The following is a 27,762-nucleotide window of genomic DNA, read 5'->3' on the forward strand; positions in this document are numbered from 1 at the left end:
CCCTTGCAGCGGCGGCAACAAGCGGAAGCTGAGCGCCGGCATTGCCCTGATCGGCGGGCCTCCTGTGATCTTCATGGATGAGCCCTCCACCGGCATGGACCCTGTAGCCCGGCGCCTGCTCTGGGATGCTGTGACCAGGACACGGGAATGTGGAAAATCCATCATCATCACCTCCCACAGGTGGCTGGCACCCCTTTCCTTGCTGGGATCCAGTGGGGACGGGGAGGAGCGGGGCAGGCTGGTTGGGAGGTTCCCTGCAATGGACTAGGCCTTGCTCCCTGTCTCCCAGAGCACCCGGCTGTATTGCACGGGAAGTGTTTGTGACACCTGCTGAATGACTATTGCAATGGTAGCAGTGCACAGTCCTTTGCAGTGTAACCCGCTCAGCTCTGTCCGTGGCGTCTGGCCTGCGAAGCAGGGACAGGGAGGGGTAAAGAGCAGGTTCCTGTGCCTGGCCCCAGTCCTAGGCAGCAACACCCCCTGATGCTCCAGCATGGTTGCTTCTGGGTGCTGTCTCCTTTCCATGGCTCTGTTCTCCTTCCTGCAGCATGGAAGAGTGTGAGGCCTTGTGCACCAGGCTGGCCATCATGGTGAACGGGCAGTTCAAATGCCTGGGCAGCCCCCAGCACCTGAAGAGCAAGTTCGGCAGCGGATACACCCTGCTGGCAAAAACCAGGGCCGAAGAGGAGGGCAACGTGCAGGTGTTCAAGGCCTTTGTGGAGAAGATGTTTCCAGGTACAGCCCCTCACTGGGACATGGCCCCCGTTCATGTCGGGGAGCCCTGGGCGTGGGGCTCGGCAGTGGGCCCCGTTTGCACCCAGGCATGCGCATGTCGCCTGCAGTCTCCTAACTCAGCGCTAACCTCTGCTTGTCTCCCGTAGGGAGCGTCCTGAAGCACGAGCACCAAGGCATGGTCCATTATCACTTGACCAACAAGAACCTCAGCTGGGCACAGGTGAGGGCAGGCCAGAGGCTGCTAGCGTCTGGCCCAGGCCAAGCCAGGCTTCTCCCTTTCCATAGCAGACACAGGAGGTGCTGGAGCAAAGCAGGGAGTGAATGGAGAGATGTAGGGGTGCCGTTCCAGCTGGGATTATCCATCCATTGCAGCTGGGCTTTGCTTCAACACGCACATCCCCCGGGCCACTGACATTCCATTTACTGGTGTCTGTTTAAAGGGACGCTGTCCGTTTGAAATACAGGCCATTAGAAGTAACAAATTTAAAAATAGCTTCAGCTCCTCTCCCCACCCCCACTCCCCATGCTAATGTTTCTGCCTTTTCCTCTCGCAAGTTGCTTTTTAAGCTGATTTTTGTCCCAGAACAGATGGGTAATTGGAGGGGGCACTATTTCAGGAGCTCTTTAAATCTCTCTAGAATAGTTAGGAATGAGTCAGTGGTGTCCCCCACCCAACTCAGTGCTGTGACTGACACATGGTACCCAAAGCTGCTACAATAAAGAAATACCAGGGTATGTGGGTGCGGCCAAAGTCTCTGCTAGTACTTGGCTATGCGTTAGTGGCTGGACTCTAGGTACCACAGGGATTGTAGCTCTCCCCCTTGAGCAGTGCTGGAAGGTTGTGGGTGATCACAGTCTTTGGCCTCTGGCTTTGGCTTGGGCAAAATTCCTCCCTTTCTGGGGGTTTTTGAATTTCTTTGGACAAAAACAGTTGCCCCAGAAATGGCCAAGCCAGCATGCCTGGGCTGGAGGTTGCCGAGCTCTGCTGTGCAGCTCAGAGGGAGCAGTGCTGTGGGCGGGGCATCCTCAGGGCAAGTCTCTCCAAGGCATCTGCTGTCCTCACCCCCTGCTGGTCCTGCATATGGAAACCTCTGCTTCAGTGTAGCTGACCATCTTGAGTTAGAGGTGCTTCCCCCATCCCTCTCTCAGCTCTCACCTGCCGCTTGTCTCCCCTTCCCCTAACCCTCATCCCTGAGCTCTATGTCCCCCTCTCCCATGTCTGCAAATCTGCTCCTCTCCATCTCCACTGCAGCCCTGGCTGCCTCTCCCTTCATCTCTTCTCACCTGGCCTGTTGCAGCTCCCAGATCCAGCATGTCCAAGGCTTCTGGAAGCATGACCCTGTAGCGTACACCAATAGCCCCCACCCCTCCACCCCTTCATTTCTCTTCCCTCTTCTCCTGTTTGCCTTGGACTTGCCACCAGCCTAGTCCTTCAGGCCATGTCTCTGCTTCTGGTGTGAGAGCATTCTCCTCTGCAGCTCTCTCCATCTGGAACAGCCTCAGTCTCTCAGACATGCTCATTCTCTGTCTTATGTCAGATCTTGTCTGAAAGCCCCTGTTCCCCCTTCCCCGTCACTCTGACTCACTCCTGGCTGCCTGAGCCGCTTGCTGAGTTCGAAAGCACTGTGGGATGCAGTTTGCATGAGCTGCGCCGTACAGATTGTCCTGGCCTAAGCCGCTTGCCTTGGGTTTTGGTGAACTGTGCAACCCAGTTGCCTCCGTCCCAGGGACGTATTCTTTAAACAGGGGCAGACCCTTCACTAAACACCCTGCACCCTGAGCCCCAGCACCCCCGCGCCAGGTCAGGACAGTCAGACCCAGCTCCTGTGGAAACTCATCCACATCTGCCATTTGACCAGCAGGTGGCACCGCACGCAGGGTTCTCTTCCGGTGACCCCTGTCAGAGTGCAGCGTTGCCTGGGGCCTGAAGCCAGCACTCTGTCATGGGATACATGCCGAGGCTTGTGTAGATAGAGATGCCTGATCTGACCTCTCGCGTAACGCAGTCCAGAGAGTCCCACCCAGTTACCCCCGCAAGCCCAACCACGTGGAGTCACCCGGCCTCTTGTGCTCTCCCCTCAGGTCTTTGGGGTGCTGGAGAGAGCCAAAGAGAAGTTCCACGTGGAGGATTATTCCGTCAGCCAGATCTCCCTGGAGCAAGTCTTCATGAGCTTCACCCGCTTCCAGCACTGCACAGAGGAGCGAGGGAAATGAACAGAGACCCACCTGCCCTCCTCCTGGACAGACCTGCTGCCTATACATAGTATATATAGAGACAGTAATTTATAATCTCAGCGTGTGTCTTAAATAATGTATAAATGTCAGAAAGTTTTGACCAGGGTGTGTTGGGGGGGGGGCATCCTGTCTGCTCCTCAGTGCAAGGGTCACAAGGAGCATGTGGATGGGGGTGTGCGAAGCACAGACAGTGAAGAAGCTCACCAACTGCTGCCTTTTGAGGAAATCTCTGAATTTTACTCCCCCTTTCCCATCTTCAAACCAGCTAAGAAGAGGACGGTACTCAAAGATGGGGAAGCAGCCAATGGAACTACAAAGCTGCTGGAGGCTAGTGTTCATCTCTGCACCACGGCTACTCTACTCGAAGGGGGGAATCCATGTATTGAACGATTGGGGGGGGGGGGCGTTGGTCCAGAGCTCCCCTCTGGATCGGTGTCCTTGTCACCGATCCTTGCACACGTCTGTGTGGGGCGCTGACAGCACATGCCTGAGTGTGCGAGAGACCGTCATTCTTCAACATTGACTCCCTTCCATAGGCATAGCATCAAAATGCAGGGGACAGGGGCACCAGCACAGAGGTGGGCACCTGATCTTGCTCTTTGCAGTTGCGAGCAGAGTCTCTGTGGCTTTGCAGGGAGCAGGATCGGGCCCCATGCATCCTTCAAGAGGGCTGCTTTGTTCCACGCTGGCAACAGTGTGAGACAGGTTTGCATTGTAGATGAGCATGGGAGGAACTCTTCCGGCACCATTCCAGAGGGTCCCCTCGCTAACGTGCCACATCCCTGCACATGCCTTATCTGCACCTGGCTTTGGGACTCATCCATGTCGAATTGTATTCCATTGGGGCTTGCTGGGATCTAAGGGGACACTGTCACATAGCTTAGAGCCAGCACTTCACTCGAGTCACTGGGATCTGTTGGGGATTATCCTCCAGGAGCCCTTGGTGTTTAGATGGAAAGAAGCAAATAGCCACTGTTCATGCAACAGGCCCTGCCAATGAACCTTCCGTCCACTCCGCGGGGGCGGGGGTAGCAGCTGCTAAGAAGGACAGAGCTGTTCACTTTCTCTCTTTAAGCCTCCTGTCAGCCTGTCCTGTTCTGTCTTGACACTGGGGAGAGCCGCGTTCCGTACTGAGCTGGGCTGCGGCGATGGCATGCCGTCCTGGCACACAGCCATCAGCATGAGGCATGCTCTGTGTTGGGAGGATGCAAGACCCCACCGCCCAGGGAGCAGCTATCGGATACAACAGTTGCCCTCTTCAGAGACCATCCTGCCTGCTAACAAGTGAAGGAGTTGTGCTGGCATGCACTCTCAGATGCTCTGAGTTCACTGCATGGCCTGCACTTACATCCTTCACAGCCAGCGTTTAACAACAGTTCTGGGCTTCCAGGGGTAAACGCCTGCCATGCCCAGCACTGGGGTTGCAATCCACATAGAGCGGGCGCTTATGTTCTAGAGGGGCACCCCAGAGAACAGTCTGTGGGGACAACCCATGGCTGGCGCGCTGCAGAGCTGTCCGGGGAGGGTCTGGATCTGTAGTATAGACCCAGTGAGATGCTTGTGGGCATGGTTGGGGAGAGGCTTCCCTGGTGCATGGTCCAGACCAGGGCAGTGAAATTACATTCCCATCTGGCTGTCCCCTCCCCCAGCGCACATGCCCCACAGAGTAAATTCTAGGGGTGCAGGTAGACTATCCCAGTAAGGACTTAATGTGGAACAAGGGAACCCTGTTGATCCAGTAGGGTTGGGGTGCTCCCACCCTGAGGTCAGCATGGGCCTGTCTGTGCCAACGGGCGTGGCATTTGCTGTCAGACTTGCACAGCACCTGCTGCAACGAGCATCAGCTCAGCACTGAGCCCTGCATATGCTGCCAGCTAGCTCACCAAAAACCACCCTGGGAGGTTGGAGACATGCCATTGAAAAGGGAAAAGATCCTCCGCCCCGTAAGGCTGCCTGTTGGTGGAAGGCCACTTGCTGTGGTCCCCAACCTGCAGCACTGTGAGATCTTCAGTGAAACCTTCCTGCAGAGCACCCTGTGGGGTACGGGGCACGGCTGATCTCTGTCCCGCTCCCTCCGAGGGAAGCTGTTACTGCTTACGTTGCTCTGCTGTGAGAGATGGCTCAGTCTAACCCTAACTGCAGCCTGGGCACAAATGATTTGAGACACATGTTCTGATTCCCAAACCCCGAGCTGAGGCACTGGGAGCCAAGTCCCCAGCCCAGGTTCCGGCTCGTTCAGATCCACATGCAGATTGTAACTGGTATAAGTCTGGCCTCTACATAGCGCCCAGACAGGGCACGGCATTTGGTGGTCAAGGAATAGCCCCATCCCTGCCCTGAAAGTTTACAGTCTACATGGCAGAGGGGACAGAGGCAAACGTGGGCTGGGAGGAGGAGGTTCAGGGGGTTGCTGTGCGAGACGTAGCCCTTTGTTAGTTCCTTAAATGTTTTAATTACAATGGGTTGCCCTGGCATAGTGGATCCAAACACCCAGGCTGTGGGGGTTCCAACTGGTGCCCAACAGGAGCCCAGCTTGGTCTGACACCCATGCTGCTAGTGGAGGCGTAGCTGTGGGGCCCTCTCCCTGCTCTCTCCTGAAGGCACTCCAAGGAGGTGGGCAACTTCTGGATCCAAATATGTCATGCCTGGGACACCTCTCTGCTCAGCCTGGGCTAGGTACCTCCCTAGCAATGGCCAAACTGCCCCCACAGGGGGCACCACTGTGCTCCCTGCAGGGCTTGCATGTCCCTCACCCTGCCGTGGGCCCGATCCTGTGGCGTGCAGTGGAAGTGATCAGTGATTGTGGGCAGGGTTGAGCTCTCTGGCTTGCAGAGCCGTCCCTGTACGGAAGGGCCAGCTGAAGAGGCTGCAGGAGCAGCTGGTGGTATATTTGGGGTGTCTCGGTTCTTCTCCTTTGCCTATAACCAGGTCTGATTCCCATGCTGATGACTCGCTCCGTCCATCTGACTGCTCCGTGCTCAGAGCACAGCTGAGATATTGCACTATAGCTACACACACGATTGCACATAAGGAACTAATATTTATGGGCGGGGTACAGATTCCGTTTGAGTGGTCGTGTCATTGGGGTTTTTAATTTGTGTTTTGTTCCTGTAACCAGCCCCTTTTCTGTTCCGTTCTATTCCCCCAAATGTTACTATGATGGTGCATCATGTTACTGTATAAGAATGGCTCTGGCTCTTCACTGTGGCATGTGTCAGTTTTATTATTCACTTGCCGAGCGTGGGCACCAGGGCTCGGCTGCCTGGTAAGTGGGGAAGCTTTGGACCCATCAAACCCTGGAGGTGTTGACCACGTAGTAGATTCAGTGGATGTTCGCAGCTCTCACTACCAAAGGCCAGTCCTGCTCCTGCTTGAACCTGACTGCAATGGCAGTATCAATGGGAGCTGGTGCTAAGGGATCCGTGGGCTGGGAGACCTGGATCCCCCAAAGTCCATATGTTGATGCAGCATATGTCCATATGTTGGTGGGCACCTGCTCAGCCAGGTGCTGTGTGATCCAGCCGTCCTGCAGTTGTACAACCACTAAGCAGGAAGCGCCCTGTCCTGCTCTCCTTGAAGTTCATGGGAAAACTTGAGTGGAAGCTGGATCAGCCCAGGAATGAATGTTTCCCAGTGGCTGGCTGATTACTGCTGGGGGGAGGAAGAATCCATGTGTGTTTTTGTGATTAACTCTTGCCCTGCTGGAGTAAACTGCTTGCTTTATTCTCCCACCCCACCCCCCAAAATCCCTGGAGCTGTCCCAAATTCTGTGGAACAGCTGGGGGTAAAGAGAGGTGATAACTGTGGAGAGGCGGCATTCCGTGCATTGGTGCATAGCTTTGCAGGTTTCAGGCTGAAGATTTTGCTTTTTGCCTTGTCACTGTCACTAAGCCCCAAATGCTGTGATGTGGCTGAGGGGGGGCTCTGAAGTGGCTGCTGTCTACAGTGACAGCAACCTGTCAATGCAACTGTGTAGGGGAAGTCTCTGGCCTGGCTTGGAAGAGCCACTTTTAGAGGTGGAATTAAATGTGGAATAATATATATGGCAGGGGCATTTTCTCACCTGTCAGCACCTGTTGGCTAAGAAATTGCCAGGGTCCTGGCTACCCCTTGCATTTATTGCTAATACAGGATTCATTGGCTTTTTGTGGCAAGGCAGCCCCACATGATCGGATTCTAAAGCCTACGTTATCAAAGTCTCCATAGCATAAGCACCAGCTGGATTTGAGAGTGGAATCCTGCCCCGATTGCAATCGATGGCAAAACTTCAGTGGGGCGAGATTTCAACCAAAGAGAACAGTATTTGCAAGGCCTGACTTCAGCAGATTGGGGTCTGTGTACCCCCGCGTTCTCCTTTCCATTTCAATTTGCTATTGGTTCGTGCTTTGCATCAAAACTGCCTTGCTTGCTCTTGGAAGTGTTTCTGATGCACTTCGAGTTTTAACCCCCTCTCTATCTACAGCAAGAAACCTCCACCCAGCAGTTCTGGCCTTCATAGTTCAAGGAAATGGAGTCTCCCTTTTTCAAATCCTTTGAGTGATGTTTGCCCATTGCACTAAATACCCCCTCCTCTCACCTTTTGCAAAACACAGGCCTGGAGCCTGAGCTCCTGCTTCATGCCCTCAGCATGACCTGCAGGCTGTAGCTGTTACCTATGTGCAGGAGCATGCATGTTAGTGGTGTTTCTGGAAGGGAATTTTCCCAAGCATGTCAGCTCATCTCCCTCCAGCCCAGGAGTGGAACCGGAACTGAACCTAAACTCTAATTTTGTCGTACCTGCTGAACTGGAACTGATCTGAAAAAAAAATTGAGTTAGTTAAAATAAAGGTTCAGCCTTGTTTTTTTTAAGCTCAATATTTAAATTGATCTTATTTTCATTACAAAACAACCCTCAGGCATGTGGGTGCTGAGGATCTGTTCTCAGCAGAATTTTGCCTTCAAGTCAAGGCTTGGAATGATCAGCCCCTGGGGTCATCATGCTTTCTCCTGCTTATTTACTAAACACGCCCTGATTCTGCAGACACTTATGGCTGGGCTTAATTTAAGGCAGGGTGTGCAGCCCCACAGAGGTCACTGGATCTCCTCACAATGCATAGGGTTAAGCCCAGCATCGGTCTCTGGAGCATTGAGCCCATTTATAACAACAGGATCCCATGCCAGGAACTAAGCCTACGGCAGTTTGAGTTAGCCCCAGAGGTGGCGCTGGCGCCTCTCTCTGCTGTATGTCTTGATACCACCCACGGTTTCCATGTGTCTGTTTCCAGCTCATGGCGTTCTCCGCATTTGTTTATTTTGATCTGGGTTTGTGTGAAACCAATCTACTGTAAAGAGCAGCCTAGCAGCAGTGATGGGAGGGAGGCGGCGGCGTGAGACCATGTCATGTGCTAGGGCTTGTTGCTCTTGGATGGCCGTGTCCATGTGCGCACCAGGCTGCAGCACTGAAGCTTGTCCCATCTCAGAAATCAACTGGATTTTCCGATCAGTGCCTCCTCCCATTATTTGCTTGTAAAGAGCAACTCCCAGGATGAACAGCTGGCAGCGTTGCTTTTTGTCCCCCAGAAAGTGTGGAAGGGGAGAGTTTCAGTGACTCAGACCTGGTCAACCTTACACAGGTAGGTCGACATAAGGCAGCTTACGTCAACCTAATTATGGAAGAGCCCTACTACACTGACATCACTCCACGAGAGGTGTAAGGCTTATGTTGGTGTAGCTAATGCCACTAGATCCTGTTTTTACTAATAGGCACTGTCACAGAATCATGGAATCATAGAATATCATGCTTGGAAGGGACCCCAGGAGGTCACCTAGTCCAACCCCTGCTCAAAGAAAGACCAATCTGTCATTTTTGTCAATTTCATGGGTGCCTGCTGGAGTTGTGAAATTGACAAGAAAGGCTGGTAAGTTTCCTGTTAACCTCGCACCCCGCTCACAACTCAGGCTTTCACCCTGGGGTGGGTAGGAGGCTCCACCTAGAGCCCTGCTGCCCCTGGGCTCTCTGATCTGAGCCAGAATGCCCCCCAGACTCCCTGCTGGGAACCTGGCTGCTACCCGGACTCCAGGCGCCGAGCTCCCTGCCAAGAGTCAAGCGGCTGCCAGGCTCCTGACAAGGACCTGCACATAGAGCTGAGAGCCCAGGAGTTGGCAGCCCACCATGCTGCCCCTTTCAAGTTGATGGAAGCGTTCCTGGTGAGGACATGCACCAGCCCCAGAAGGAGGGCAGTGTGGATGTGAAAACCCACAGTACTTGCTGCAGTGACTGTGACTCAAGTCTGTAGCGTAGACGTGTCCTCAGTGTTGGTATGTGCTGATGGGGGTAGCGTGAGCACTCTGTGACGCCAGGTACAATCCCCTCCCCAGCCCAAGGTGCCCTGGAGAGGATTTGGGCCATGGGGGCCGCACTGAATAATTAGCAGGGGGTGGGATGACTGACACTGGATTTGTATCGAGGAATCGTTTCATCCACTGGATCAAAGTGCAGATTTGGGTGTGAGGAAATAAGGAAGCAAAACACACCGCACTTGCCTCTCCTGTTGGCATATTACTTATGTTAGAGCTGTAGCCAGAGCCCCTGCCTGCACTCAGTCTCCTTGTCCTGTCACTGCACAGAGGGACCCAGTCCCTTCCCCCAGAGCCAACAGGCTTAATGGACGAGCCCCACACACTGGGAGGGGAATGGGAAGTGCAGTGAAGTGATGCCATCAGGCCAGGGCCTTACAGCAGGTCATGGGCAGAGCAGGGTCTAGAGGCCAGCTCTTGAGGCTGTAACTGATGGTGTGAGGTCTCTTCCAAAGCCAAACATCAGCTAAGCTGAACCATAGGGTTCCCCTGCCCCAGGGGCCACCGCTACGTGGCTTTGCCTCCACAAACCACTCTGGCTCATGGCTGCAGGGGACCCTCGAGGCATGATTCCTCCCCATCTCGGAGCTCCCTGTGTGCCTGCCCACAGTGTAGGGGGGTGGGGGAGGCCTTGGACCTTCCCTGTGGTGTCCTTTATCCCGTGCCATCGTATAGAGCCTCACTCGTGCTGCTCAGAGCACTCGTCAATGTGCTGGTGGCCCTGGGAGAGCCCAGAAAGGGGCATTATGGCTGCCAGCTACTGCTGCACAGAGCAGCTTGGGGGAGCCAGCACCTCTCAGGCAGCTCTTGGGACACTGGCATTTTCCAGTCACTCAGCTAGCGCCACGCTTGGGGGCTGGCTTGGCCTGGCCCATCTAGTGCTTTGCATTGCTGGGGCCGGTCAGCCCAGGGCTGCTGAGTGCACTGCCCAGTAGTGGAGCCTGAGCCATGGGGAAGGGTCCTGCCTACCCACCCACCCCTGCACTAGTCACTAGTCAGCACTATCCCTGGGCACAGAGGGAATGTACACGTGTGATGGCTGCAGCCTCCCAAGGGATACGTTCTGCCATTGGGCTATCTGCCCTTGGGTTGTGCAGGCACCAGCCTATTCTCAGGCCTACGGCAAGGCTCAGGCCCAGGCTGGGAATGGAGCATTGCATGGCCAAATGCAGAAGGCAGTGGAGAAGGGACAGCTGCTAATGAGGTCGCCTCATGCAGGGCTGTATGCACTCGCTGTGAACACGCCTCCAGCAGTTGCCTGGAACTCAGCCCTAGCTGGTGGGTGTTGCTGCTCTCTGCCTGGGGCGCTGGCAGGCATGGTGGGGTCGGTGCTGCTCACTGGCTGGGGCACTAATGGGCTGCTGCTGTGGCAGCTGGGTCAGACCAGCAGCAGGATCCCTGTGGGTCCCACCCATTTAAAGGAAAGCGGTGCCCATACCTGTACGGTGCTATCCTGCCTAGGCTCTGGCCTTTAGTTGGGGATCTTGCTCAGCTCCTCCTGCACTCAGCTTCCCTAGCTGCTACAGGGTGGGCACAAGGCCCAGCTGGACTTGGCCGAGACAGGCCTTGGCCCATCTTTTTGCCTCTCAGATACTGCCCATCATCACACAGGTGCCAGGCCTGGCTGGCAGAGCGATTGGGGGAGGGCAGGCAGCCCAGGTGCCTAGCAAGAGGAGCAACGCCTACGGGAGGAGTCTAAACCCTCAGTTAGTGGGTGGGGTGAGTGTGCAGGTTTGGAGTAAGGAGGGGCAATGCCTGTGTGGTGCATGGGGTGGGGAGGGAAGTGAGAGGCATGTCACGGGGGTGCTTAGCTTAGGGAAGGAGGAGGCGGCTCTGTGAGGATAGGGCCTGGGAGACCCCGAAGTGGCATGCTGGCCTGCATGAACCAAGTTCTTTTTGAAGGGGCTGCACCAGCCCTGCAGCGAGTGTGCAATGGGGCAGCCGTTTCCCTGTACAGTGTGTGCCAAACGCTACCCCAGTCAGACATAGACACCTTCTGCTCCTCCTCAGTCAGGGGCACAAGCTGCAGCTAAACTCCCTGTTGCCCATGACCAGCCCAGCTGCAAAGGCACCCAAATGTTCTTCTGACCCAGCAGCCCCTCCCCATCATTCACGCACTGGCTCCTTTGCATGCTCCCCACCCTCCGTGGAGGAACTGGCAGAGTCACACGGGGCCTTGTCTGGTGCCACCAGCCTGCCAGAGCTGGAGTGGCAGTGGGTAGCTGCACAGGGTCTTGCTGTCTCTTGCCCCTCCTTGGCCAGCAGGGAGCCTGCAAGCAAAGCCACACAGGTGGAGCACGCTTCCATCTACTGGCAGTTTCAGCTCTTTATTGTATCAAGGTCCTGGCTACAGATAACCATTGTCTTCCCATGGGGAAAAGCTCAAGGGGCAGAAAGGAGAGAGATGATGAGGGGGAAGCACAATCCTCTCTCCCCTCACCCACGCTGCAGCTGTGTCGCCAGGCCCCAGAGTCTGCAGGAGTTTCAAGTGTCTGAACACTGGCACTTAAGGAATCCCAGCTGAGACAGTGGGCTGCTCTTCTCCCCTGTCCGGACAGAGGGGTGGGGGTGGGGTGGCGGAGCCGTGGTCCATTTCCAGTGGCATCAGTTGGGCTGGGATTATTTTAACAAGTGTATTTCTTTAACTTAGTATTCTTTTTACTGTATTTTTGGTTGGGTTTTTTTACGATCCATTTTCAATTTTGGCTAGAAACTGCTGCGCCCACCACTCCTCCAGGTCAATTGGCACAAAATCTGAAAGAGAGAAAGAGACTAGAACAGAATGCATGAAGATAGGAAGCACAGCTTAACAGCTCTCATATTGGCGTATAGCAATTCCCCCAATTACCACCCGGGGGCGACATTGGACTGCAGGCAAATCTTTTCTTCTGGCCTCTCACCACTGCCCCTTTGAGCTGAGGAGGGAATAATTCCCATGCCCTGGAGCACCTCCCCTTCTTTCAACCACAGCAGATCTGCTCTCCCCAGTGGCTGCTGCAGCTGCCTGCATCATGGCTCCCCCAGTTCTTTCTTTGGGCTGCTGGGAGTATGAAGCAACTCCCCGCCTATTCCCTTCTTAGCACATTTGATCAAAGGTCTCCTGCCATGAAAGCAGCAGCCTTCGCTCCCTGGAGCCATGTGACTGGGATGCCAGGCGTGAAAACCTTAGCGCAGTCAGTTTTGGAGGAGATAAGCGTGCTCCCCATGGGACTCTGACCTTGCCTGCTGCTCCCAGGAGAGCCCTGGGCTTTCTGGTAAAAGGATTCCCTAGTGACTGAGCGGTGACCAAGTGAATGGTGCTCATGAGTGATCTGGCCAAAAGCAGAGTTACACATTGCCGGTGACTCAGAAGGCGGTGCTCTTCTCCTGAGCCAGATCTCACCCAATCCACCGGCATGGTGCTGGTGGGGGCTCCCCTCTCCCAGGTGCCACTGATCCAATCTGGTCGCTGGAAGAGGGGCCATTTTACAAAAGAACCAGAGAAGGGAGCTCCTGCTGACTTGGGCTGATTCAAGGTCCCAAGGCCCTTTTCTCCAGAGCAGCGGACGAGCCCCCGGCTCCTGGGTAACAACATGCTGCCCTCCTGAGGACCTCTGCACTGCAGCTGGGAGCGAGCCACCTGGCCAGACCCACTCATGCTCACCGAGTGCCTGTTTTGGCTGGGACTGGCACTCAGACTCTCACTGAGGGGGGCTGGCTGGGCTTCAGAGCCTGAGCTCCAGCCCACACTGCAACATTCACTCTGCTACTGTCAGCACGCTCGCTGGAGTCTGGCTGGCACATGCCTGCGACCCCGGTCTGGGAGCAAGCAACTGGAGCCAGTGACCGGACAGTCAGCACCCGAAGGGGAAAGGGGGTAGCAGGCATTTGAGGTGAGAGCAGAGGACAGGAAAGGAGAGAGGAGCAGGGATATTGGTAGGACACCCGCCCCCCCTCCATTCAAGAAGCCTAAATGCAGTTGGTGAGTCGCCTAGTAAAGAGCTGAGGATGCACTGGTCTCTAGGAAGCCAGCCTGGCTCACCAGCCAGCACACAGCGCTTCCTCTCCTGCATGCAGCCTGTGCCGAGGTATGTGCCGCCCCCGCAGGTGGCTCCTGGACACTTACTTGTCAACACGGGGTTAGGAGTTTTCTCTGCGTACTGCACCGGGCCACGCCCGCTCTCCCCTGGCTGGCTGCCGTCCAGCTGCTGTTCTACCTGCTGCCAGGCTGGAAGGGAGAGCGAAGGTGTGAGCCACAGGTCCTTGGGAGGAGCCACCATCACACAAGGGAGCCTGTGATCTGATTGGTCCAGTACAGACACCGCCAGCTCTGCTGTATGTTGGATCCCTCTGTTCCCCCCACCTCCCCGTTTTCCCCAGCTCCCTCCTCCTCCCACACCTCTGCCCAGGGCTACAAGATGCTGCCCCAGTGCCTGGCTGGGGGCGGGCAGGTTGCTGCTGAGTGACAGGTGGCGCCTCCCACAGGTGTGTCTCCTCCTACGCCCCAGGGCTAAGCTTTCTCTGCCTGTCCTGAAGAGCACTGCTGCCCGTAGAGCCCCCAGGCTCAGACCCAGGAGAGGAGACATCACTGGGCTGCTCTGGCCATCGCACCGTGGAGATGCACCCTGGAGCTGGTGACAGCCTTAGCAAGGGAATTGCCAAATGCCCATATGTGGCAGGGCAGGCAGACTCCTTCCCCACCGCTAACAGCCGCCACCCCACACACACACATTCCCAGTGTCGGAGGCCAGAAGGAACCACTGGGATCATGGGGGCTGAACTCCTGTGTAATGCAGGCCAGAGAACGGCACCCAGACACGTCCTAGAGCAGATCTGTCAGAAACACCCCGTCTGGGCTGAACTGTCAGTTCTGGAGAACCCTCCCTGGCCTCCCCTGGTTACTTCTTCCAATGGTTAGTTCCCTCACTGGTAATAACCTACACCTGATTTCCAGTCTGAATTGGTCTGGCTTCAGCTTCCAGTCAGTGGACCCTTTTTGGATCTTTGCTAGACTGAAGAGCCCATTATCAAGTATTTGTTCCCCATGTAGGCACTTACAGACTGCGATCAAGTCACCCCTTAACCTTCGCTTTGTTAAACTAACTAGACTCATGGAGCTCCATCTGTCACTACAGGCAGGTTTTCTAAACCTCTGATCAGTCCCATGGCTCTTCTGACCCCTCTCCAATTTATCAGCATCCTGCTTCAGCTGCGCAGGCACCAGAACTGGACACAGGATTCCAGCAGTAGCCTCCCCACTGCCAGACACAAAGCAGTAGCATAGCTAGCAGGGGGGGAGCTAGCAGTAGCATAGCATAGCTATAGCATAGCATAGCTGGGGGGGGGAGCAGGGGGAGCGGCTGCTCCCCCACTGAGCACAAGTAGCACCATTTTAATTTTTTGGCGCCTTTTTAATTTTTACTCTGAATGGGGGGACAGAATAAAAAAAAAAGACACCACCCGCTGTGGTGCTTGTACTCACCGGGCGGCACTCCGGGTCTTCGGCGGCACTTCGGCGGCGGGTCCTTCACTCGCTCCGGGTCTTCGGCAGCATTTCGGCGCCGTGTCCTTCAGTGCCGCCGAAGACCCAGAGCGCCACCCGATGAGTACAAGCACCGCAGCGAGTGATGCCTTTTTTTTATGTCCACCCTCCGGTTCACTCCACCTGGCTACGCCACTGACACAAAGGTAAAATCATCTCTGCTCCTACTCTAGAGTTCATGCCTCTCAGAATGGCATTAGCCTTTGAGTCACAGCATCACACTGGGAGCTCATGTGGATAATCAGCTGAACCAGGACCCCCAAATCCCCACCCAGAGTCTGGGCAAGCAAAGAAAAAGTTGGCTGCATGATGTTTGGATCACAAGAAACCTCCAATCGACATCCTCAGGTGAGCAGAGACAAGGGATGTCATGGAGGTGGCAGTTTGCTGGGAGAGTGAGAGAAGGGCCAAGTCACACAACAGGATCCTTACCATGGGTAAGCACAAGGAAACCCCAGCACTGAGACACCCCTATGTCCTCTCTACCACGTTAAAGCCCCCGGGACCCTCTGGCACTGAGACACCCCTGCATCCTCTCTGCTACATTACAGCCCCTGAGAATCCCCAGCACTGAGATACCCCTGCATCTCCTCTGGTCTGTTAGAGCCCACAATGACCCCTGGCACCGGGACACTCCTGCATCCCCTCTGCTATGTTACGGCCCCTGGGAACCCCAAGCACTGAGACACCCCTGCATCCCCTCTGCTCTGTCACAGTCCCCAGGAACCCCCAGCACCAAGACAACCCTGCATCCCCTCTGTTACGTTATGACCCCCGAGAATCCTCAGCACCGAGACACCCCTGTGTCCCTTCTGCTCTATTGCAGCCCCTGGGAACCCTCGGCTCTGTTACAGCCCCGGGGTAACACCCAGCTCCGAGCCACCCGTCTGTTACAGCCCCTGGGAATCCCTGGAACTCAGACACCCTTGTCTCAAGTCTGCTCTGTTACAGTCCCCGAGAATCCCCAGCACTGAGATACCCCTGTGTCCCCTCTGGTCTGTTAGAGCCCCCCGGGAACCCCCAGCACCGAGATACCCCTGCATCCCCTCTGCTACATTACACCCCCAGGAATCCCCAGCACCAAGACACCCCTGCGTCCCCTCTGTTATGTTACAGCCCCCGGGGACCCCCAGCACTGAGACACTCCTGCGTTCCCTCTGCTACATTACAGTTCCTGGATACCTCTGGCACTGACACGTCCCTGTGAGACTGGGGTTTAGAGAGGCTTCCCTTCTCTCTCTGAACTAGCCAGACCCCACTATAGGGGCCTCTTACTTTCATAGACAAAGCGGACGTTCTCCTCGTGGGCCAGCGTGTAGCTCTCCTCCGTGGCTGCGGTGGGCTGTGTCGTCACCAGGGGCCTCTTGCCATTCACTCTGTTGAACACGAGTTTGGGAGTTGGGCTACTGAGGTAAAGAGACAAAATCAGAGGCTGAAAAGACATATCTGTCTGCATCCAGAGCCAGCAAGCTGTAGGATAGGAGGCAGGGGGCATGGTGTAATGAGAGGAAGTGGATTTTGTGGTCGGAGACTGGGACTGGGAGTCCGGACTCCTTGGTTCTATTTGTTACGGTCTGAGACAAGTCACTTTGCTTCTTTGTCTCTCAATTTCCCCTTCCTTTAGCTGTCTGCTCTATGTAGATTAGCTCTCTGGGGCAGCACCTGTCCCTTTATCTGTCCAGCACCCAGCACAATGGTGCCTTGAGCTCAGGTGGAAGCTCTAGGCATTAGTGAAATATAAACACGGTGAGGTGATAAGCCCGTGATTAACATTTGCAGTCTGCTTTCTTTAACTAACAGCCTATTGCTATAAATGATCAAATTCAGCACATGGGACTTTGATCGTTTACTGTTGGGCCACTCTTTCTGCCAGTACACTTTCCAGAATCTCAGTGTGTGGACCACTGCTATGGAAGAGTCACTGCACTATGAGTTTTCACTGGGAAGGAAAATGTTGCCATTGTGGTAGGAGCAGCAGAGTTGGCAAAAGAAACCGAGTCAGAGGCATTTCAGCTGGCGCCTCATCTTTCCCTGGCCTTCCTTGGCCAGGAAGTGAAATCCTGTGATGGCTAGCTTCTGGCTTCCCTGTGCAGTGGTTCACCCCCAACCCTCACTTGATCTAATAGACCTAGACATTAACCTTGTCCAGGCACCAGCATGAGGTGTTGGCACGGTGTGTGTCACTACCCATTCCAGCCAGTAGAGGGAGCCGGAGGGCAAAATACGTCAAGTCTGTAGATGTCACTAAAACTGCTCTTAACTGGTTGGATTAGAAAAGTTCAAGTCAGCCCAGAGATCCAGCCTGCTTGTCTCTAGTGCCATAGCTGCAGAGATGGTCACAGGCCGAACATGCCCTAGGAGAATATGGGCTTTGTACTCTGAGGCCAGGTCTGCACTAAAAAGTTAAACCCAGCCGCATCGCTCAGGGGCGTGAACAATCCTCACCCCGGATCCAACCTAGCCCCCAGTGCAGACAGTGCTAGGTTGATGGAAAAATTCTTCTGTTGACCTAGCTGCAGCCTCTCAAGAAAGTGATGGGGGAACCCCTGCCATCAGCGTAGGTAGCGGCCACAGTGAAGCATTCAAATAAATCAAATTTCAAATAACACTCCACATGTTATCTCCAAAGGAGTTGAATATTTTACTATAGGTGGAGCTGGGAGCACCACCTAGAGTAAAGGTTGCCTGATGCTTCCCAGAGTAAGCTCCTGTTTTTAGTTACTTATAACTTTGCCAAACTTCAAGCTGTTAAGCAGAAATTTCCCATACTGAGTGTCTGCCTTAGGCTGATTTTGAGGGGGAAGATTTTAGCCAAAATGGCTCCAATGTTTCCAGTAATGAGGCTTGGGAACAATATGTTTTAAAAAAAAAAAAACTAGTGACCTTTTATTTGAAAAGATTTAGCAGGGCCCCTATCTGCTTCAGAGCCATGATCCCCTGCCAGGCCCAAGCAGATAGAGGAAACTCTCTGATCTGAATGCAAAAGTGACAAGGGGGGGGGAGGGGTGGCTGGGGAGTAGATTGGGATAAAGGGCCTGGGCTGGTGGAGAGAGACTAGGGCTAGAGATAGTGGGGACAGATGGGAAAGCGAAAGGGAAACTCAAACTGAGAGGTGGGCTGGGGGGAGACTGGGACTGCATACCAATGGGGTGGGGTAGGGGGAAGGAGTGGAGGGAGCGGGGACACAGATCTTACAAGGGGCTGGAGTGGAAGGGCAGAACTGGGACTGGCCAGGCAAAGACTGGGACAAGGAACCAGGGTTGCAAGGAGATCACTGAGATTAGATGAGAAGCCCAGGAAGGAAGACTAGGACTAGGATCCAATGGGGACGGGAGACCAGAAGCTGCGGTGGGAGTGAGACACAGATTGGATGAGGAACCGAGAGGTGGGAAAGTGAGACTGGCCGGACAAGGAGACTGGAACTGGGGAGCCCAGAGGGGGAGACTAGGATGTGCTGGGCAAGGAGACTGGGAGGAAAAGCCTGAGGAGTGGGACCTGGAAAAGGAAGCAGGTTGGGAGCATGGGCAGAAGAGCCTGTGCCCCCTAAAGCACAGTCCCCTCCAAAGCATGGAATGGAATCCACAATTCCTGAGTCTCTCAATTCCTATGCTATGAAACCCATTGGCAAAGTGTCCCATACCTTTTTAGTGCTGGACCCATGTAGAGGATAACAACCTACCAACTGCTATCAGTTACCTCATTAGCTCAGTGGCAGAGATTTGTGCAGTACATCTAAAGGGTCCAATCCTGCTGATAAACCATGTAGGACTAAATATGATACCACTTGATGGTATTTCTGGGGGCAGTTCAGTTTAATTTTTTTTAAAAAACCTAGGAAATTACACACAAACATGCTATCTTACAAGAACATAAAGGATGCTAAGTCGTGCATTCGGAAGATAAGACATGCCAGAACTAAGGTTGCCCATGCAACCTTAATTTGGCCCCTTCTGCATATACATTATGGTACAGTCATGAGTTACATGATCACATGCTATTTTTCCCCATAGATACTAGAAGGTGGAGGGCTCAATGAAGGAAAGAGATTGAGCTAATGAGTTTGAAACTGGAGTAGCTGCATCAGACCACACTTTTCACAAATGTACCAAGTGTGCAAGAAGGGTCTAAAACAGCATAGCTACTAGAATTGACTGGGAATTTGATGGGAAAATGCAGTTTTCACCAAACAAAAAAAACACCCTAAAACCTGATTTTGCAAAACTTTTTTCAATTTTCTGTCAGGAAAATAGAAATGAAATACTGTGTTTCAGGCCGGGTCAACCCAGATTGAAACATTTCAGTTTGTTGAATAGAATCAAAGTTTTTCAGGTCAGTATAGTATTAATCTCTTGTCTGCTTGAGCTGCCCTAGTGTCTCATGGGAACTGTAGTTTGGATACCTTATGCCACCATTCTTCTCTATTGAATGGCATCCCTGACTGGACTACATCCCCATGATGCACTGTGGCAGGCCCTGTAACTGAACCATTGTGGGAGGGCCTTGTGAGTTACCTGACCGCAATGCGTCATGGGAGATGTAATCTAGCTAGGGATCCCAGTCCCATAGGAGATAATACATCACAAGACATTCAAACAACCAAAACCATTTGAATTTGGAAATGTGAAAACAGAAACGTTTAAATTAAAGGTTTTGAAGTGAAACTTCAGAATTTGCTGTTCTGGGAAAAATCTCCGTATTTCAATTTTTCCTCTTGATTTGGGACAAAAACAAATTTTGAAATATCAGAATTTCTGATTGGGCAGAAATACCAGTTTCACCAGCTCTCACAGTTCCCCGAGTTTAGAAATTCCACTGTACTCAAGGTCTCAGTTAGTGACCTGAAGGCCAGGACCTGCCCTGTCACCATTTGAGACTGTCAGTCCTGAAAAGTGCTTGACACCCTGTCCGACCAAGTCTCACAAAATACTGCTAGTCTATTCTTGGCTCCATTGTCTGCCCCTGGGAGCCATTCCCCTGCCTTGATGAATCTTCAGTGCCATAACACAACCTAAGCAATGCCATATGAGCCAGTGAGGAAGGTGCTCAGAATGCCAAAGGAAAATTGCATTCTGCATAACATTCAACACAGTGTGACTGTTACAGCCAGGATGGTAAATAAGTGACTTGCAGTTTTAAAGACAGTAAATGTTTAACAATCATATTGTTTAATGTGTGAAAGACAACTAACAATGGAAAATGGAGCTTATACGGCTTTTCTTGTTCGGTTCTTGAGGATGGAGAAAAACAGTCAAACATGTTTTGAGATTTTTAGGGTTTCCTCCTACCCCCAATCTGCATGATTTTCACGTTAGACACCAAGGTCTGCCCTGGGAGATTCTATTGATGACTAGAGCTCTACTAGGACTGTGACACTGAAAATAGCAAAGAAATGAGAACTGATTAATAGAGAGGGAAAGACTATATAAACCTCCGTTTCTTGTTTTAACTCCTATTCAGCACCTCCAGCCCTATCAGTTAAGAGCAGAGAAAGTTCCCAATGATAGCACTGTGTCATCCAAGGAGTTCTCCAGCAAAAACAGGAAGATTGATGTTCCTGATGTTTCTGACAACAACAAACATCAGACCCTTCCAGACAGCCACTGTATACCATAAAGAAGCAAACCAAAAGGGCACAAACACAGGTCATCTTGATGGGAGAATCTTGTGGCTATAAATTAAACTGAAGTCTGGTCAAAATGAGAAACAGCCTTTCATGGTTAATGAAGACTGTGGTTTGTTCAATAGGCTCTAAGGGAAATAATATATTAAGTGGTGAAATCCAAGAATAATTCTACCTCCACTGAAGCCAGATGAGCAAAACCCAATGCAGTTTCATCTACCACAATGTAGCAATAAATATTTGATAAGACGCATCATATAGAGCTGATCAAAGGTTTGCATCTGTCTCTACTGCCATTCAGTGATAATACAGGCTGCTTATTTGTCATTGCCAAAATATGTATTTTAAGGTGTTGGGGAGCTGAATTCACCAGGTCCAGGCACTGCTGAGGTCCTTGAATGGAATGTGCAAAGGAGTATTACAGACTATTCCACTGATTCCAATGGGGTTTGGATTAGAGACAGTATAGGGATAAAGGGCCAATCCTGCAAGGTGCTTAGGTGAAATCAACCCATTGATTTCAGTGGGAAATCAGGGGCACTCTCCACCTGGAAAGAGGAGAATAGCAGGAGGCCTTTCATTGTAATCAGTGGGTTTGACATCAGCCCAGTCATCACATGGCTCTTTTGCATACTGAAATTCCATTGGTTGCAATGCTTTTACAGTAAGTACATTATATAGTCTTCTGATGTTATCCTAGCAGTGCAATGTCTAAAGTGTTCCAAAGATGGATTTTTTCCTATTAAATATATTATGTTTCCCCTAGAGCATAATCCCCTAGATATAATTATATCTATTACCCAAATGGTGGAAGAACAGAAACAAACAGACCAACCTGTAGTCTACAGAACACTTACTGGTGGCTTGTGGAAAGTTAGTTCATCCCATGGTGCTATCTTTTCCCTGTCTCCAGCTGCTACGCTGCACTAACAGAACCACCACCACAACCACCTTTCCTCATGTTCATTTTTTATGCAGGCAATTACCATGGTGGTGTTATGCGATCCTGAATGGGAGGGCAGAGGGAACTGGGTGAAAGGGAGGGAAAGTACGCACTAGACAATCTCTCTAAGAAGGTATGGCCTGATCTATGAAAAGTTTTGAGAGCTTCCCAAAGTAGACAACGATATCTGCCAGGGAATAATCAGAGACCCACTGTATACATCCCATCATGAAAATGAAGATTGTCCCCACACCAGAGAATTGATAAGGGAGGAACTGAGGATATCATCTATAGACTAATCTACCTGTTACTGTTTGGAGATGTGTACACACACCTCCCCCACCTCAGATGAATCTGAATAGATCTGCAGTTTCTTTGGCCTTTAAGTGAAACGTCTCCCCCCACTCTTAGTTCTGTTTCATTGGCAGCTACAGAATAAAAGTCAGATCTGATGGCTGTGTCATCACCAGAAATCTGTGTTTAATCATTCTAACAAGGGGTTATTTCTGAAGAACTTTTACAGTACATGCTATGGTTGTTTAAGAGTGAATTTAGTTCTGCTGTTTGTAAATGGGAATACTGTCTGATTTCATTTGTTCATTATTTGACAAATAGCATGTGAGCATGTAATTAAAAACCAGTATAGTAATGCTTACTCCCAATAGGGCAGCGTTAAGGCTGTGTGTACAATAGCAATGTTGCAATATCCTGACTTTTGAGGGCTTAGCTGTGCAACCCTAAGGTTTTCTTCTTGCATTTTTGCTGTGTGGAATTTTGAATGATCTGGTGAGGGAGTCCATTCTGGAGAGAGATTGGGAAGAAAAGGTCTGATGAGTGAGAGGGAGGCCACATAGCAAGCAGGTGCTGGGAAGATCTTGTAGGTGCAATAAGATTAGAGTAAAGTAAGTTTACTTTCATCCCAATTCTATGCACCTTTCACAGATGGTAATTTTCCAGATGGAAGGGTTCATTGCATTCATGTACCCCAAACTCTACATGTGGGTGATTCAGCAGGGGTTGCCAAAGCAGCCCTCACAGAGCCCTGCTGACATCCATGGGGCTCCATGTGGGGGCCAAGGTCCAGCCAAGTGGATCTGACAGCACAACTGAGGGCCATGCATGTAGCAAAGGTGGAATACCACTCTGCCCTTGGCTATTTTTCCCTGGTGTGGACAACAGAGAGGCTTGGACATGGCAGTGACTGTGACTTGAGACAGTGGATTGCAGTGGCTAACTGCTTCTGGCTCCTGCACCACCTCCAGTCTGGATTTCTGGCTATGTCATCATAGTGCCACATGCTGCTCTGACCTTTCTGTCTCCTCACGTGGGCTGGGAACTAGGAAATATTTTCTACTACAGGCAGGCGGCTGGGTGGGCCGTCCCAATACACCTTCATTACCCTTGCCTAGGCCACGGAGTGCCTGAGGGCTGGACCCCTTCTTATCTTCAGACCCACAAAGAGGGTTTAATTCCTTATCTTCAGGCTACACTATCTGGGAAAGGGGGTGGGGGGAGATCAGAGACTGGGGAGGGTCTCTGCTTCTCCAACATGGGAGGATCCTCTATGAGCCAGGCTGTAAAGGGCTTGGATCTGCAGTGAAAGCTCTCCTTGCTGAGTTGTTTCAAGCAGCAGGGAGCTGGGGGTAGCAATGAAGGAACAGACAGGCTGCAAGGGCAGGGGGGGAAATACCCATGGGTTGCACCTGATCCTGTAATGGCTCATTTGCACCAGGCCATGAACTTCCAAAATGACCTCCATATTTGGCGGTTTCCCCCCCTGCTCAAGCATAAAAGTTTCTGAAGACGCTCCCCTGCCTGGGACTGAGCCCCTGGGTGACATCCTGGCCCCAGTTAAGTCAATGGGAGTTATGCACAGTGCTTAAAGAGAGAATGAGGTTTGCAAGGTCACAGACACAGAATTTTTTTTTTTTTAATTCACCGGGGTCCCTGAGATGTGCATGCACTTTAATGCATTGTCTTGCCAGAACTGCTGCTCCCAGATGATAATAGACACCACACACACACTTTTTTCAGACCACTTTAAGCACTGGTTTTGTCATCGATTTAACTGGGGCCAGGATTTCATGCCTCACAGACAAAGGGAAAGAGAAATGCACAGTCTTAGGCCCTGTATATCCTACTAGGTCCCAAATCTTGCAGCCCCACTATCCCTAAAGGGGTTTTGGAGCCCCGGGGGGCTGGCAATTCCAGGCCATGGGCTAGCATGGCTCCTTCCCCTGGATGGGGGGCAGCAGGAGAAAGATAGGCAGAGGCCCTGGGAGTTTAGCTTCAGGGCATCCTATGCCCGTACTTCGGTACACCCTCATCCTGCCCCTCCCCCCGCGGGGAGCCTGTGTGCCTGTACACTGGGGCAAAGGTTAACTCTGGGCAGCAGCAAGAGGGGGGGCCGCCAGTGCTTCTGATCTGGCTGGCACCCCTTGGGCAACCAACGCCACACCTCCACTCCCCACGCTCTGTCCCCCTCCCATGGGGGCCCCCAGCTCCACGCCTCCACCCACCCCCCACGCTCCCTGCCCCCTACGCTCCCTGCCCCCTACACCCTCTGCCCCGCCCCCAGCTCATTGCACTCGCCCCCCACGCTCCCTGCCCCCTGCCCCGCCCCCAGATCTCTGCACCACTCACCCCAGTCCCCAACTCCAGCTCCCGCGTGCAGCGGGTCCGGCCCTGGCCCCAGCCCGGATTCTTCTCCCCGCAGGCCTGGGGAAGCAGCGATCGCGGCCGGTTCCCGAGTCCGCTGCTCGCCTCCACCCCCTGCTCCTTCCCCGCCAGCCCCTCCTCCTATTCCGGAGCCATGTGGCAAGGACAAGCCGGGTAACCTCTGCACAAGGTCACCCCTCCCCCCGGGCTACCGCGCCCCGCACCTGGGCACCCCCCGCGGGAGGCTGGAGCCGGGCTGCCGGCGAGCTGGGACCCGGGAGCGACACGTGCCAAATGCAGCCCGGCCCGGAGCTCACCTTGATAGAGGCCAGGCGCTGTGCGGCGGCTGCCGGCCTTTCAGCTCCGCCGCCTTGCTCTCCACCTGCTGCGTGGGACCTGCGGGGAGACAGCGGGGTCAGGGCGGGCACGAGCCCCAGGCGCGCCCGGGCACGACCCACAGCCCCCCGGCGGCGCATCTCCCAGGTCAGAGGGGCAGGCAACAGGGCACGGGGGACTCCCTGCCAAAGGCAACGTGGTGCTTGAGGAGGGCGCGCAGCCGAGCGGGGCGGGGGGAGAGCTCAGAGGAGCAGCACCGGGGGAGGGGAAGCAGATCCTCCTGGCCCCGCTGGACAGAAACAGGGGCGCCCCTCTGCCGAGCCTGCTCCCACCAAAGAGAAGCAGCTTCCCATTTGGCTTCCCCCTTACCTGTCCTTCTCTGGGTGGCTAGCTTGCTAGGTCCCCTGGTAATCGTGTACATCATGTGCCCCGCAGCTCCAGCTGATCGTGTGGCAGGGCTGGAGGGAGCCCAGCTTTACTGTTGCGGTGGGGAAATGTTTTCCCGGCTCCCGGAGCGGGCCGCTAACAGAAGACGGGTCTAGCCAGAGCTTCCAAAGCCAGAGCTGCCTGTTGCAAAACTCTTCCAAGATGCCTTTGACTTTAACTTCGCTGCGCAGAGCTTGGGACAGACAGTGATTCCCCTTTAACAGGCAGAGGGAGGCCGTGAGAGACAGCAGCATGTATGCAACACGCCCCCCAAGCCTCTTAAAGGGGCAGGTGGCGCCTCTGCTTCATTATCCAACTACAAAACACCGAAGGCGCTCTGGATTCTGTTCACTGAACGAGGGGAAATAGAGTGGAGGAAGAAATCGGGCCTGGGGCTCCTCCCTGTTCTCTCTGCATTTGCTGGGTGAATGAAATCTTTGGTGTTGTTTAACCGTTTTCTGTTTTGTAGCTAAGCCTCTTTGGCTGCTGCTTAACAGTTGTTGCCAGCCAAGCAGTGCGTGATATTAATATACAGCCATTAAAAATAGTCCAGGCAAATAATCTTAAAAGCTACCACCAAAGGCAGGACGTTGGGGATTTCCCGGCCACATGTCTGCAAGGTAGCCCCATGACAGACAAACCTGTGCAATTGATCTTTATTTACTGCACTGTGCCCTCAGGCATGACTCAGGGAGCACGGACATAAACTAATATAACACCTGGAGGTACATATAAATCCATCCCTTTTCAGAGGTGGAAACAGCCATTGCATTGCAAAATGCACACTGGGATGTTGTTTCTGCAGATTGTCGTCCGACATAGCACAATTGTGATGATGTGTTGCAAGCTGCAAAGGTTATTTTGGGGCTAGGATCAGCCTTATGCCTATCCACACCCCAAAACCAGCAGCCACTTTTGAAATGGGATGTGCATGTGCTGCCTGCTAGAGGTCTGGCCAGTCCATCTCCAACTGATGTCAGTGGGGTTTGATTGAACCCAAGGTATGGAGGACACAGGATTTTCCCAACAACAATGTAGATGACACCCTGAGCACGGATTAAAATGAGGACAGCTGCCAGCCCAAGTCTTTCCCTGGTTGTGCCCAGGGTATTGCAGCACTCCTGGGATTGCACCCAGTGTAACAGAGAGCAGAATTTGGCCCACCAAAGTCACCCAGCCTTCTGAAACCCCCGGTGCCTTAGCTCTCCATGGGGTAAGGAGAAGACACAGATACAGCAGCAGTAACTTGCTTTGGAGGGTGGAAATCAGACCCATTGTGATGACCTAAGGCCTCTGTCTCTAATTTCTGCAGTTCTATTGGCATCCTAACCCATGTGTCTAATCGAGCAGTAAGTTTGGTCCCATGCTAACAACATGTTAGCAAAGTAGCCTCTGAGCTTTTAAAGGGTTAAACAGCAGCCAAAAGCTGGTTCCTAGTGGCTTAATAAGTCTCTCCTGGAATGGAGAAAGGGCAGAGCTGGGTGAGACTTAGCAGTGAAGGTTACATACAGGACACCTCACCCTCACCCCAGTGTCTATAGGGATACTATGGAATGGGAGAATTTCTCTGTTGTGTTAGACAGATTGTTTGTGAGACTGTCAGAATATAAATAGGGGAAATGCCGTTTTCATCAGTCATGAACTGGGGGGGCAATGTGGCCTAGTCAGAAATCTGGACACAGGACGCCTGGTTCCTAATCCTACACTTCAACTGTGGGCAAGTAATTTCAGCCCACTGTGCCTCAGTTTCTCCATTTGCATCAGGAGTGTAGGAATTCCAAGCTCCCAGCGGCGTTTGGAAGCTTAATTTGGTCATGTTTGCTGAGTGCTCGGAGATCAGAAGGGCAAAGTATCATTATTAGGAATGGGTGGCTTGCTTTCCCAAAGCAACATTAACAAAAAAAATCCAGTCCCCAATGGTTTTATTTACATATTTGTTCATTCCTTTTATGTAGTTTTTCTGCATTGACCTAAAATTTCAGCTCTCAGTAATACTTTAGCCCTCAGTTGGTGTAAATCAGTATAGGCCCATCGAAGTCAATGGAAATAAACCAGATTACACCAGAAGATGATCTGACCCTTATATGTGTACAAAGCTTTTCATCCGTAGACCTCCAAGTACTTCATAAAGGAGGTACAGACGGGAAAACTCAGGCAACAGAAAAGCAGTGAGTGATTCTTTCCCAGGCAAAACAGGGGAGAAGATGGGAATAGAATGTAGGGCTCCCCTGACTCCTTTGCCCCAGCCACCACCGCCTCGATGCAGTCATTTCACTTTAAGCTTATTTGCTGCTTCTCAGACCTGAACTCTCAGAGTTTACATGCTGATTGAAGAATTAAGACGTGGCTGTAATGAGCAATTTAGGGCCCAATCCTGCAAACTTTTCTTTCATGAGCTTCAATGGGGCCGCTGTACTTGCTTGAGCACAGGCTGCAGGCCTGAGCCCTAACTGGCTTTTAACAGCTGAGGGCTGTCATGGTGGTCTGTGTAAATACAGGGGAGATTGATGCAGTCAAATGCTTTAGCCCTCACCCTTCAGGTGCACCCAAGTGACTAGCATCCAAGGAGCAGGGCTAGTAAGTTGGCCGTGAGAGACTGTGCATACGCTGGTGTTCTTCAGGCAAATTATTTGGTTGCTGGAGAAAATAAAAGGAAACAAAGGCCCCATTAACCCATAAGGCAGAGGAAATGCTGTGGAGTCCCTGGCACATTCTCTTCTGTGGGACAGATAATGGAAGAAGAAGTGTATGTTTCACTCCTTTAACCCCTGGGTCCTGTCAGACCCGAATCGATCTTGGGGGAGATGCTGTTACAGATCCCGTGGGGTCCTGCACAGCATGGCGATGTACCAGCTGTGCAGCCAGAAGCTCTCCCCATCACAGCTGTTCCCAAAGCCCTAAGGTGAGGTCCTGTAGCACAGAAGGGGGAACAGTCCAAGCTAAGATAGTCCC

The 27,762-nt window shown here is 52.7% G+C and overlaps 2 protein-coding genes across 3 annotated transcripts in view; one reads left to right on the forward strand and one right to left on the reverse strand.

Annotated features, from left to right (window-relative positions):
* ABCA3 (ATP binding cassette subfamily A member 3) overlaps positions 1-6,177 on the forward strand; it is an 84,588-nt gene extending 78,411 nt beyond the window's left edge. Inside the window, exons 28-31 of the mRNA XM_030577134.1 lie at positions 10-180; positions 548-735; positions 882-955; positions 2,818-6,177. Of these exons, the coding sequence (XP_030432994.1) occupies positions 10-180; positions 548-735; positions 882-955; positions 2,818-2,949 (565 nt within the window). The 3' untranslated portion in view covers positions 2,950-6,177. The remainder of the gene's footprint in view (positions 1-9; positions 181-547; positions 736-881; positions 956-2,817) is intronic.
* Positions 6,178-11,612: 5,435 nt separating this feature from the next.
* MCRIP2 (MAPK regulated corepressor interacting protein 2) lies at positions 11,613-25,034 on the reverse strand. 2 transcript variants are annotated; one of them, XM_030578983.1, is made up of 5 exons: positions 24,754-25,034; positions 24,366-24,444; positions 16,103-16,230; positions 13,412-13,513; positions 11,613-12,060 (listed from the first exon to the last, which is right to left on the reverse strand). In XM_030578983.1, exons 1-5 carry the CDS (start codon positions 24,806-24,808, stop codon positions 11,990-11,992), a joined length of 435 nt encoding a protein of 144 aa, XP_030434843.1. In that variant the 5' UTR covers positions 24,809-25,034; the 3' UTR covers positions 11,613-11,989. The 2 variants fall into 2 exon arrangements, with proteins under 2 accessions (XP_030434843.1, XP_030434842.1); XM_030578982.1 differs by having other exon boundaries at positions 16,103-16,233.
* Between the last annotated feature and the right edge of the window lie 2,728 nt (positions 25,035-27,762).

This window comes from Gopherus evgoodei, chromosome 10, assembly GCF_007399415.2.
Source record: "Gopherus evgoodei ecotype Sinaloan lineage chromosome 10, rGopEvg1_v1.p, whole genome shotgun sequence".
NCBI classification, from domain to species: Eukaryota; Metazoa; Chordata; order Testudines; family Testudinidae; genus Gopherus; species Gopherus evgoodei.

Coding starts and splice junctions, on each gene's coding strand:
- MCRIP2 (XM_030578982.1), bottom strand. CDS start 24,808: ATGATGTACACGATTACCAGGGGACCTAGCAAGCTAGCCACCCAGAGA. Junction 24,445..24,753: donor AGCCACCCAGAGAAGGACAG/GTAAGGGGGAAG, acceptor GTCTCCCCGCAG/GTCCCACGCAGCAGGTGGAG. Junction 13,514..16,102: donor CGTCCGCTTTGTCTATGAAA/GTAAGAGGCCCC, acceptor TCTCCCTTCCAG/CCTGGCAGCAGGTAGAACAG.